This window comes from Balaenoptera ricei, chromosome 8 (genome assembly GCF_028023285.1).
Source record: "Balaenoptera ricei isolate mBalRic1 chromosome 8, mBalRic1.hap2, whole genome shotgun sequence".
Taxonomy (NCBI): Eukaryota; Metazoa; Chordata; class Mammalia; order Artiodactyla; family Balaenopteridae; genus Balaenoptera; species Balaenoptera ricei.
Genome location: NC_082646.1, coordinates 99,128,982 through 99,141,986, shown reverse-complemented (window position 1 = coordinate 99,141,986; position 13,005 = coordinate 99,128,982). Strand labels below are relative to the sequence as shown.

The 13,005-nt window shown below is 52.4% G+C and overlaps 1 protein-coding gene across 2 annotated transcripts in view; it reads right to left on the bottom strand.

Moving 5' to 3' along the window:
- Window positions 1-1,104: 1,104 nt before the first annotated feature.
- Window positions 1,105-13,005, bottom strand: part of CRY2 (cryptochrome circadian regulator 2) — a 31,832-nt gene continuing 19,931 nt past the window's right edge. For both annotated transcript variants that reach the window (XM_059931451.1, XM_059931450.1), the window contains 6 exons: window positions 12,131-12,442; window positions 11,763-11,914; window positions 11,438-11,640; window positions 11,019-11,111; window positions 9,734-9,875; window positions 1,105-3,326 (listed from right to left, as the gene is read on the bottom strand). In XM_059931451.1, the coding sequence (XP_059787434.1) occupies window positions 9,736-9,875; window positions 11,019-11,111; window positions 11,438-11,640; window positions 11,763-11,914; window positions 12,131-12,442 (900 nt within the window). In that variant the 3' untranslated portion in view covers window positions 1,105-3,326; window positions 9,734-9,735. The remainder of the gene's footprint in view (window positions 3,327-9,733; window positions 9,876-11,018; window positions 11,112-11,437; window positions 11,641-11,762; window positions 11,915-12,130; window positions 12,443-13,005) is intronic.

Sequence of the window (13,005 nt, the reverse complement as noted above, 5' to 3'; positions counted from 1 at the left end):
GGACACTTTACCTTTCCTGTCTCGGCTCAGGCTCCTTTCCCTACACCCAAACGGTAACCACCTGCTGCTATGGTGCTGACTTTTCCTCCCGGGAAAGCAATTTTGCCATAGTGGCTAATAATTGTTCCTTAGAGTGTGTGCTTCTCTACTAGGGAGCCTCCTCAGGTCAGGAGCGTGCGCGTGCGCATGCATGTGTGTGTGTGTGTGTGTGTGTGTGTAGGAAAACTCCATCTTCCAGAATCTTTTGCTCAAGAACAAAGGTATCTTAGCTTCCGTGGCCAAACCAAAGCCACATTAGAGAGAAGCCAGAAGGGAGAGAGGGAAGGCCAGGCCCAGGTGTCAACGGGAAGGGGGCCATCAGGAGCTTCAAAGCAGAGCTGAGAATGAGACGCGTCCCAGGGTCAAGTTCCTACTTTTCCCCTTTCTCACTCTGTGCAAGGCAGCTTGTGATTTTCTTGGCCTGGCCTGAACCCCATCCCACAAGGATTTGGGGTGTGGGCTAACAAAGCTCTCATGTCCAGTGGTCCAAGACTAGACACCCTCACAGAAAAGCCCATGCACACCGTAGAGAGGGGCCGCTCTGGCCAGATGGCACGAGACAAAGTCAGCATCCAGGCTCTGGGCTCGTCTGTGGGCAGATCTGACTACGTGGCCAGAGCCAGAGGGCTTGCATCCCGTCTGCACCAAGCAGCTGAAGCTTACGAGGCTGAGTTGAGGTAAAGAATGGATTGAGGGCCTGGAGAGGGCCCTGCCATTGACTGATCCCCAGCCTGGGGGATTTAAGTGGGCCGAGAGGCTGGGTCACTGCAGAACAGCACTCAGGAACCTCATCCTGGCCCTGGCAGGCTCTGTACCATTATGGCCGACTGACCTCCAACTCTGACCAAGCTCTGGAGTCTAGACCACTAGTTGCTCCAGTTGCTCAAGTAGGAGCCCCCCTGATCCTCCATCTCCCATCCACTCCTCCCTGCCACCTCCAAGGCGGGCGAGAGGCTCCTGGTTCAGCAGAACCAAGACGGTCTGGCCTAAGGCTTCATGCGGGCTAAGCCCCACTGCCTCCCAGTCCCCAGACCTCCCACAAAACTGACAACAGCACAACTCTGCTCAGACAGGATCAGACATTTATGAAACACATGAATATTCACAAACAAACTGGGAGAAACACACCTTCCCAGCAATAGAAAATCTCTGTATAAAGTGCATTTGGCCTGCGACCATCTCCTCCCCATGCTGGCCCTTGGATCAGGATTTGGGGCAATGCTCTGCAGGAGCCCCCAGGGACACCTGGGCCAGGAGAGGGGAGGCACGAAGCGACTGTGGAGCTCCAGGCCACTGGATACACCCTCTCCTCACCCTGCCCCTCCCAGCTCCGGAGTGGACGCATGCCAGGGATGGTGGAGACGTAGGGGAAGGTGGTCCTCCCAACTTGTACCTTAGGGAAGAGAACCATCCTTAAATGGGCAGGAAAAGGGAATCATCCTGACATTTGAAGGTGCTGCTAAATAAATACTGACTCTGGCCCTAAGCCCTCTGGCCTTCTCAGTTTCTCAGACTAGCCCTTCCAGGCTTGCTCTACTCTCCTTCTGGCAATAGCCCCCAATTCTCTTTCCCCTTGGCTGGGGCTAAGGGAACAGTGAAGCCCCCAACCCAATGCTGCAGAAAAAGCCATCACCGGTGCCCTGTTCTCCCCACATGATTATGGGACATTTCTAGTGAGGGTGACATACATACAACAGTTGGACTCTAAAGGCAGCTCTCTGGCTGAGAAAGGCTGAGGACGTCTCAGGAAGAAGCCTGTCAATGTGCTGGACAGATGTAGGAGGCAGGGGCCTGACCCAGGGTTCTGGTCCCAGGACAGAGGACAGTGAAGGGCAGGGCTGGGGCCAAGGGAATGAACAGCTCTGAGGCTGGGGAAGGTCACAGGGGAGGTAGAGAGGAGAAGGCCCAGAGGCCAGCTGAATGTTACGTGTGAGGACAACAATCCCAAGAGGAACTGGCCTCTCAGCTACACACACACACACACACACACACACACACACACGCTGTGGCTCAAGTGCAGGCCATGGGTGGAAGGAAGACTTGCTCCAGCTGACCGCACAGCCCTCCTTTTCATGGTGTCTTTCTCAGCACAGCCCCGACAGTGGGAGGCTGAGGTGGGAGGTACAGGCTGCCCTAGAATGCAAGGCCTTGGCTTCTCTGGGTCACACCTCCCACCTGCTGCTTCCGGAAGGCTTGGTGCGCTGGGTGGGATCGCGGCTTGGGTCTTTCCCAACTGTCCCCGGCAGTCCACCTGCCTGGGTCTTTGATGTCCAGCTACTGGGAGAGCTGACGTGGCAGCTTGGTTGCTGACCAGCCCCGGGCAGGCTGAGGAAGCCTTCAGAGCGCAGACTAGAATGGCTTCCCTGGCTGGTGCCAGCTGAGCTTGGTGGCAGCACCGAGATGCCATGGAGTGTGGCGAGAGGAGCCAGGGGGCTTTCTACCACCAGGAACCTGGCCTCCTCCCGGTGGAGGCACTTGAGTCTCCAGTCAGCTTTGGGGCCGGCTCTCAGCTTCTGGGGAACAGTAGTGAGAGCCAGCCTTCTACTTGTAACCTCAGGTTTTGAGCCCCGAAGAGGGAGATGTTCTTCTCAGCTAACGTCTATGACACTGTGCATGCAGCGCTCCAGTCAGGCGCCTGGCTGTACTTCTGCACGATGATGCAAAGCTTCCAGATCTGTCTACAGCCTCGTGCTCAGTCCCAGCTCCCCAAGGAAGAGTCCAGAGAACCCAGTGGCAGGGAATTTTAAAATAAGAAGCCAGGCCAGGTGACTATGCCTGGACACACCCGTCCCCTCTAGCCCGCCCAGGAACTCAGCAGAACCCTAGCTGCCTCTAGAATCCCACACTCTGGACAAGAGCCAGAAATGCTTCGCCCCTGCTCGGCAGTCTGACGTGAGGAAGGAGGGAGGGAGGGAGGGTTGGGGGGCAGATACCAGGATCCCAGCTAAGGTCCCACCACTCTTCTATTCAGACAAGGCAGCTGGCTCACAGGGACAGGTCTGGGGTGAAAGTCACTGCCATGACCTCTAGCCTGGTGTCCAGAGGCTGAGGTAAGCTGCTACAGGTACTCCTCCAGCCCAGGCAGCATTTGGAACCACAAGAGTGTAAACAGACACATGCATACGCAAATATGCGGGCCACTCCTTCCTCGGCACACGCGCGCACACACACACACGCACACGCTTGCTCCATCTCGGGAGGTGATCAGCTGTTCTGCAGATTGCACTCTGCTGCCACGGTGGCTGCTCGGGCACCCAGGCTTTGCTCACAGAGTCACGGCACTGCAGCTGAAAGAGAAAAACAAGGGCAAAAGGGAGCGTTCAGGAGGCTCTCAGTTGCCCAGGGACACGGCTCCTCCAGCTGCTTCTCTGGGGAACTGGGAAGAGCCCAGAGTAAACCGAACGGGCCACGGTACCTGGGACAAGGTTGTTGCTGGGATGCCAGCGGGTGCCTGAACACTGGCCCTCTGGGGTGCTGACGTGGACAAGCTGTCCCCCGCGGACCCTCTGGGCCTCCTCTGCCCCTTGCCTGAGAGCAGCAGAGGAGGGGGAGAAGGCCACGGACACTCACCTGAGGCCTTGGGTAACACTTGCTCAGATATGACAAGGGCAGTTTCTGAATCAAGGCACAGCGGCTGCTGCCAGAGATGGAGAATCAGAAAAAAATGGCTGGAAGAGAAGCCAGCCGGGACCAGTCATCTTGAAGATGAAGGCAATGACTGAGTTCACAATCAGCCAGTGAGCAAATTTCCACATGAGCAAATTTGCTCATCAGCCGGTGAGCAAATTTCTTCTGACACATGAAACCCTTTTCAGACAAATGTTAAATCTGAAGATTTTATCTGGATGATGATAATTTATCTAGAAGCTGGGAAAAATCAAGAGCAAACGTAGGAGTGGGTACCTGTAGGGGTCAGTACTGAGTGCCTCTTTAAAATATTTTCAACAATTTTCCCTTTAAGCTTGTACTATAATAACCTAGCCATATTTTTTCACTATGAATAAATATATTTGTTAAATATAAAGTGTACATATGTTTATTGAAACATGCTGATTGTGATATATATTTTATACATAGATCTCTCTCTGGCCCCTATTGTTAAGCCAAAGACATGACTATTCTTCTGAAACTGAAAATTTCAGGCTTGAAGAGTATACACAACAGGTCCTCCTACCTACTACCTCCATTTCTCGTGTTTTCTCCACCTTCAGGAATGGGGGAAGATAAAGAGTGCTTTAAGATCCTTAGAACAAGGGCTCTTACTCTGGGGGTTCCTGGATCCTTAAGGGGTCCAAGGATAGGCTTAAGGGGCAGTCCACGAAGACCAGGAAGAGAAATGTGTACATTTCTCTGTGTGTGCAAATAGGTGCAATTTTCTGGGAAGAGGCTCCATCCTTCATCAAACTCTTCAAAGCATGGGTAACCCAAAGAGGGTTTAAGAACTGATGCCTAAGCTTAGAAGATAAGGGGGTGAGGTGCAGTCAGGTGGCTATAATAATAACAATTCATTCAGACCTATGCTGACTTGGGTGTGGTCTAGCTATGGGGCAGACTCATGAAGGGAAGTGGCAGTGTCCTGGCCTCAGATAAGCTCCAGTGACCCACGACCCTCTATGATGGGTTCAAAAATCCAAACAGAAAACCAAGGTTTGGAAGAACCAGCTTACCCTTGTCTACAAAGCTAGTCAGAAGCCTGTTCAACTAGTTACTCAAGTTGCTCCATCAGCAGATAATTAGATGGTCCCTGTGCTCTTGTTCTCAAGCTAGGGCATAAGTCTGCAGAAAAAGGGGGCTGGGGAAATCACATGAGGCCTTGCAGGAAAATGATGACAGCAGCACTAAAGGAAAGAGAAGAACAGCTAGGGGAGAGGCACTAGGGAAAAATCAACTCATAAAACATGCACTAAAAAAAAAAAAAAAAAATCAATCTCACAATTGTCCAACTCTTTCAACCTGTCATTAATACAAGAAGCAGAAGTGGCTGGAACATAGAATCAGTTAACGAGCGCCTCCCTCAGTGTGCCGATGTCAGTTAGGACAGCCCCCCTGGGTACCTGTGCCCTCACACCCTTTCCCACCCACTGGATGCTAACAAGAAACCCAAACCTGCAAGTCCACCCTTCCGCAGCTCTCAGCCCAGGAGGGGCGTGTGGATACCATGCACGCGTGAGCATGTGTCAGCAGAGGAGACACGACAGCTCAAGGTCGGGAAGAAACTTTGTTTGGAGCCTGTAACCAGGTCTCAGAGGTCACCCCTCCCCACCACACAGGGTGAGCCACAGTGCCCAAGAGCTCGAGAGGGGCAGAGGGTTTGCTGCCAGCTCCCAGTTAGGAGCAGGGAAAGCCAGAGGTGCAGCTGGGCCTGGATGGGGTACAAAGCTGGGCTCTTAGCTCAGTCTCATTCCTCATGCCAACTACACGCTTGCCCTTCCTGCACCACAGAAGTCACACGGCAAAGGGGAGGGGACGTCCATTAGTCAACAGCTACTTAGTAAGTGCCAGGGAAAGTGTGAGGGGATATCAGGTCCCAACTAACTTCCTGTCTCAGGAACTGAGAGACGGAGAGGTGAGAAGAACCTGTGTGAAGGCTCCCGGGCGGTGAGCAGCAGGGTTTCTGACCACCACGCGGCCTCCGCTTCCACTGGGCGGCATTTTACAGATTGCCCAGTGCCTTTCACACACATTATTTCACGTAAGGAAGGATATACATGGAACAAATGTCAAAAAGACAATGAAGAGATTCCAGAAATCAGGTTTTCCTCGGCGAAGCCCCAGGGCTAACCGAGCTTGGGTGAACTCCGGCGGAGGAGGGGAAGAGGTGATCCTTGCCATGAACCTTTTATATTCAATGGGCTTCTCTCAACAGATCACCATGTACCAGCAGAAGGACAAATGGATCACGTGAACTGTTAAAATAATTAGACCAATAAGAAAAATCTGTACACAATTCGAGCCTGATGGAATCCTGAGCAGTCAGCAGCTTTGGGGATTATGGGGAAGCAGCTGAAATGAGAGCTATTTGGCGCTGGCTTATTTTTCAGTTTAGTGAACACTGTACAATAACCAAATACAGAACAGATACTGATGTGGGTTTGAGGTAAACATGGAACCGATGGATATCAGGGTATGTTTTCCCACAAGATCAGTTTACATCTTTGTCTGGCCCAGGCCTGAGGCATTAGAAATAACAGAATCACAAAACTATAGAGGCTGGAGCTAAACATGGCCTCAAAATGTCCATGATGGAGCCTTCAGGCTGGTAAAGAATGATTATTCACACCTTACAGCTAAAGCATCTCAGAAAGGTTATGAATCCTGCCCTAAGTCACACAACTAAAACTGACAGAGAGGAGAGGGGGAAGGGTCAATACGACTGTATCAACACAGGCCCTGTGGCCACTGCTCTGTGGTCCATCCAGCCCAGCGTGCTGGCCCTGACCGAAGTAACAATAACACGGTCAAATACACCCTGAGAAGCACATGCAAGGTGGTAATGTGATTTCGCCTGCGTGGTGCGTTTTACTTATTCAAAGGCTTTTCACATATGGTTTTTCATTTTCTTTCCCCAGGGTGTGTGCTCGATGGGAAGGGCAGGTGACAAGATGCTATTATCACTGTTTTACTGATGAGGATGCTCCACATCTTTAGGCCCAGGCGCTGCCACCAGTACACAGCGAAGCACACGTTTCACTCAGAAACTCTTTTCTCTCAGGGTTTCCAAAGAACATGAGTATCTGTCCTGTCCTCTGACCTCCTGGTCCTCACTTCCAATCAATTAGCCATGATTAAGGGCTAAGCCTTGAGAATCAGTCCTTAAGATCCCAATAGGCTGATGGCTATCTCCTGGACTATAAGGCAAGGGACCAGTGCTGACCTCTGCACCCTTGTAATGTCCACTTGGAATCACCACCACAGACTCTCAGCTGGCTCTCTCCCCCCACCATTTCTTCTTAGGTCCCAGCCCAATGCCTGGTTAATCTTCCAAAAATGCCAGTTTGATCATTCACTCTCTTGTTCCAAAATGCTCCTTAGTTCCCAGAGAGTACACCAAGACTCCATCTGCCTGACATTTAAGACCCTCCATGATCAGACCCAACTGTAACCTTATGTTCTTCTAAAAAAATAATAATAACAATATCCATAATAATAATAATAGCTACCATTTTATTTATGAACTTGTAAGGCAGGCACTGGGCTAAGTGCCCTGTATATTACGTAGAGAGTTATCGACCAGTATCTACACTTCCTAGCTAACAGAATCTGGATTTTGTTCAGCGGGTCATGGATGTGGCCCGGACAGTGTGTCAGGAATGGTCTAAGTCAGTGATTCTCAAAGTACAGTCCCAGAACAGCAGCATCATCAAACTGCTACGAACTTGTTAGAAATGCAAATTCTCAGGTCCCACCCCAGACCCACCAGATCCGAACCTCTGGGGGTGGGGCCCAGCCATCTGCGGCTTAACAAATCCTCTAGGGAATTCCATTGCCCACTCAGGCTGGAAATCAATGGTCTAACCAATCGTGACCATCCAGATCCCTATTTCCCAGCTTTGGGGAGGCTTTGTGACTCAGTTCTGGCTCATGAGGCCAATGTGAAAAGCTGGGGAAGGGGTATCCTGGGAAAGCTTTTATTTTCTTGATGAAAAAGGAAGAGAGGCATCCCCTGACAACCCTCATAATATAAAACTGCAACCTCCACTGTGCCCCAAACTTTCTACCTTCTTACTCGACTTCATTTTTTCTTCATACCACTTAGGGCTTCTTGACACATGATGTATCTATTTGTTTACTGTCTGTCTCCTCCCACAAAGATGCACCCAAGAGAGAAGGGACTTTGTCAGTCTTGTTCACAACTATATCCAGTGCCTACAACGGTGTCTGGCAAATTGTGATCACTTGACATATGTTTATTGTATGAATGAGTGCAGCTGTCTCTGAGTTTCCTTCTCTTTCTTGCTTTGAACAAGGAGTTGATGGCTGAGGCTGTGTCAGCCACCTTGAGGCCAGGAAACAAGAGAATCTCAGAAAAACTGGCTCTGACACTGTTGAGCCACCAAACCAAAACTAGCAGCACCCAGCTCTGGGCCTTTTGTTCAGTAAGAAAACCAAATTCCTCTTTGTTTTAGACACAGTAGTCAGGTTTTCTGCAACTAGCAGCCCCACACATCACTGACACATATATTTCATCATTTAATCCTTGCAACAAGAACCTAATTTTCGGTGAGGAAACTGAGTCTCAGAGCGGTTAAGTAATTTGTACAAGATCATGTAATCATTAAGCTGTTTTTCTTGTCGGAAATGCTCTCCTTGCTGTCTAAATCCAGTTCATCTTTTGGGTCCCCTAGGGTAACCTTCTGTGTTGTACTCCCTGATCACTCTGGCCCACCGATAACTGTCTTGTGATAGGCTGGTAGAGTCTGTGTCATTTGTCCAGGAATTACAGGTTATTTGTCTTGTTTTTCTAAGCAGACTATTAAACCCTTGTGGATGGGCATCGTATCGCATTTTCTATGTCTTATGCTCCCCTTCCTCACACACTTCCTGGCAACAGTTTCAAGATGAATTGGATGCCGTTACCTCTGAGGAACCATGACCCAGACATTTAACCTCTCTGTTCTTTAATCTTCTCACCTGAAAGTCAGAGTATCACCCTGGAAAGTTCCAGGTTTGTAAGACAGAATGAACTTTGCTTAGTACCACAGAGTTAAGAGGCAACTAAGAGAAGAGTACCTAAGGTTGCCGGTACTCCCAGAACAAGATAACAAATCTGTCCATCTGCAACGTCTGAGACAAAGAGCCTAGTAAAGAAAAGGGCACAAGCATCAAACACTCGCCGTATCGCCGGCATTCAAGTCTAGACATGCAAACCAGATGGCCTCACCTGGCTTGAAGTAGAAGGGTTTTTAGAAAAAAGAATTGGCTCCGTGGAGAAAATCACCCTCCAACCTAATGATGCAGACATGGCACATAAGGAACAGCCCAAGATGATGACTGAAAAGGGACAGTAATTTATATCTCCCCCAGAAAGGCATAAAAGGCCCTCTTGCTCTGGGGAAGGAAGAGCCAGGTTTTTGTTTTTGTTTTTTGAGACATTCAGGGGGCTTTCAAGGAAGATGAGCGCTGCCAGGGAAGTGCAGAGCTGAAGCCACAAGAAAGGCACGAATGGAGGAGTGGCTGTAAGAGGCACAGGTGATAGGGAGCCTGGGTCTTCTGGTCCCCAGGTGGGGCTGGGCTAAGTGAGCCTCCAAACGTCCCTAAGCCTGAATTCTGAAGGTAAGTGCTGCCCTCTGCTGGCCAGCCTACAGGACACAGCCTGTCGGGGCGATGGCAGAGGGGCCTGGAGCACCCCCAGACCCTGCCCTGGGACTCTTTCTCCCACAGCTTCACATCGGGTCTCTGCTTTCCTTTTCTGGATTTGGCTCACTTTGATAGGTAGCAAGAGTCAAACTTTTTTTTCTCTTAGCTGGCAAAGAAAGAACAAGGCTTTATCTTTAAATTCTCTTTTTAGTATTAGAAGGTATAGAAGTCAGGATGATAGAATTTGAGCTGAAACCCTAGAAAAGCACCCAGTCCCTAGCAGGTTTTAATCTAGTTTGTGGGTTTTAGCCTTCAGCTGGCAGGGCAGCTCTCCACACTCACCCCACCTCTCTCCCACGCCCGTCCCTGAGGCTGACTCTCAGCTGCTGTCACTCACTCTCAGACATCCTTGCTCGGCAGCTCCGAGGGGGGCAACTTTGCCACCCTGGCCCGTTTGCTGAGCTCTTCACCAGGTGGCTCCTCCGCTGCTCCCAGCTTGCGTTTGGGGGACGCTGGGCCACTGGGTAGTGGTCTTGGGCCTGTAGGGAGGCAGGTCAAAGTGTCACACAGACGCGTGTGGAGCCAAGAGGACGCTCAGCTGGGCAGCAGCAGCTCTCCGGGGGCAGGGGCCTGCCCATCAATGCAGCCAGCATGCTGCTTCTCAGACCTGCCCCGTGGCTGTCCTTTCAGCAGTGACTCTGCCTGGAAACATCCAAGGAGAGCATAAGCAGGCCTGCTGGCAGTACAGCCAGCTTTTGGGCCCCAAATTGCACGGGCTCCAGGCCAGAGACTGATCTGGCCTGTCTGCCATCCTTGCGCTGAAGGTGAGGCATTCCCTCTGTAACTGGCCTCCTGAAGCCGGAATGAGCAGTGCCCTCACCTGGGGAGCCAACCTGGCTGGGCAAACGAGAAACCAGAAAAAGCCCTGACGTTCTTGCCGGTCTGAGCTTGCTGATCTTCGTCCCGGGGCCGAAGGGCAGAGGTTAAGAACGCAGCAAGGCCATCTACTCCTCTCCCGCCACCTGCCTGGACAACTACAGTCGCCTCCTTTCCGGCCTCCCTATACTCGGGGGCGCTTGCCCACACTGTGCCCTCCACACAGCAGGCAGAGTGAGCTTTTTAAAACATAAACCAGGTCACGCCTCTGCCCTGCTGACCCCCGTCAGTGCCTCCTCCCTGCACTGACAACAGAACCCCGATCCTCCTCGTGGACGCTGAGTCTACACGCTGCTACTCCTGCTGTGTCCATCCTCCTCTCGTTCCAGCTCCTCACTCAGAACACACCAGCCCCACTGGCCGCCCTCCTCTCCTTCCTGGAATGGGTAAGCTTGTTTCCATCTCTGGGTCTTTTCTTGCTATTCCCTTTGCCTGGAATGCTCTTCCCCCTGTTCTTAGAAGGCTGGCTCTGCTCACTACGTGGGGCCCTGGTACTACATCTAAAGTAACCCCCTTCCCCAGCCCTCTTTTATCAGGTCACTCGACTTTATTTTCCCCCAAAGCACTTGCTATCTGACATGATCTTGCACAGCTCCTTTACCATCTGTCTCCCCAGGTGGAATACAAGTTCTATCGGGGCATAACTTGGTTCTGGCCTCCATCCTCAGCCCTCAGTGACTGAAGTGGTAGTAGCTCTGCAGTGCCCTCGGGGTGGGCACAGGCCACGGGAGGCCAGCTGTACTTACCTGCACTGCTCATGCTCCCAGCCTGGCTCGAGCTGGGCTCTGCCACTGGATTGCTGAGGTCTTCCATACAGGAAGGGACAGACGCCAGCAGACCTGGGAAAGAGGTAGGGGAGTAATCAGAATGCAATCTCACAGGACCGTACAGGGCCCCAGGGCAGGTAGGTACAAGGCAGGGGGTGCTGGGCCATGACATCAAGGTTCCATCGCCTCCCACTGGCCGCAACTAATTCAGAGAGGCCTGATCCAGCCCAGCCTGTGTGGTCTGTGCCCAGGAAGTCAAGTCAACAGCCTGGAAGACAGCGCTCGGCAGCCTCCCTTTGCAAACATCTGGGAATCTCTGTCTACGCCCCCTGAGCCTGTAGGTGTTGTCCTTCCCTTCGGGGAACTAGGGGGTGGCAGTGGGAGTAGGGGCTCCTTACAGAGTCCCCGGTAGCGGGAGAGCTGCTGGTAAATCTGCTTCATCCGCTCAATGTTGAGCCGGCTGGTCTCGGCATGGTTGACGATGGGCCGTGGGTAGTCCACACCAATGATGCACTTGGCTGCCTTCTGAATTGACTCTGGGGCATTCCAGGGCTCATAGATGTATCGAGAGGGGAACCCTTTCAATTTGGGCAGGTATCGCCTGAAACATACACACCAGAGGACCCATCAGCACGCTGGGAGGCTCCTTCAAAGGCCAAGCATATCTCACCCTAGGGGGAAGCCACGGTGGTCAGAAACCAGAGAGCTGGTCTGCATCCTCACCTGATGTAGTCTCCACTGGGGTCCGTGCGGCGGCCAAAGCCCACCGGGCAGTAGCAGTGGAAGAACTGTTGGAAGAAAGCACTGCAGGACAGCCACATCCAGCTGCCTGCGTTCACGCTGAAGTCTGCGTCCAGGAGCAGCTCGTCAAATACCTAGATGCAGGGAGGGTGGGACAGTCAGCCTCCTTGGGGACCTACGGCCATGGTTCCCCCCAAGTCACCACACACCCTGTGGAGAAGGGAGCCAAAGCCTTCTGCTGAGGGCAAGCCAAGAAGGATCTGGAGGGAATCTCCTGGACCCAGGGCTCCCAGCCCATCCCCCAGCCCAAAAGGGGGCTGCCCTGGGCTGCCCGCTGAGAGACCACTCACCCGGACCCCGCTCTCCCAGCTGACCCAGAGGTCCCCGCGCGTGAGGAAGCAGGCCACAGCGTGCCGGGCCAGATGGTGGATCCAGCCCTCCTGCCTCAGTTGGGTCATGATGGCGTCAATCCAAGGGAAGCCCGTCTTGCCCTCGGCCCACTTGGCCAGGGCCTCAGGGTTGCGATCCCAGGGGATCTGGATGCAGATGGGGTTCCCCTCCATGCGGTCAAACCTGGGGTTGTTGGTGGCCGCCGTGTAAAAGAACTCTCGCCACAGGAGTTGTCCAAACAGGGAGAGCGGGGGGGTGCTGCTCCGCTTCACCTGGTGGGGTGGGACAGCACGTGGATACAAACGCTTGCCCAGCTACCAGCGCCGTGCCCCTCAGGACTTCCCCACAAAGGAATCTGGAGCTGCCATGAACTTGGTGGCTCCAAAGCCCCTAGATGCGTGGAGGGACCCTGCCCCAGGAGAAGCGGCAGGGCGTGCTGCAGACTGAACCCTGGGCCCTGGCTGTGCCCACTACTGCTCTGAGCCTGAGGGTAGCTGCGGAGCAGCAGGCAGTGGAAAGGGATAGCGCTGCCGGACTCTGCACTGGGAACCAAACTCCCAAACACTGGTCATGATCCTCGTCCTCGACGGTCCCTGCTGGGCTCCACTTTCTAAAACGTCAAAGTAACTTTTCTCATCAGCACACGTAAGAAATGCTCAGTCTAGATTTTGGTTAAATAAGTTATGCCCAACAGCCTGGATCTGGGGCCATGAAAGAATTAAGATATCAGACTGCCAAGCAAATAATAATCTTCCTAAAATCACAAGATTACCCACCAAGCTGGCAAAGTTACCCCATGCCACAAAATCCGGGATATTGGCAAGAATGAGGAAAC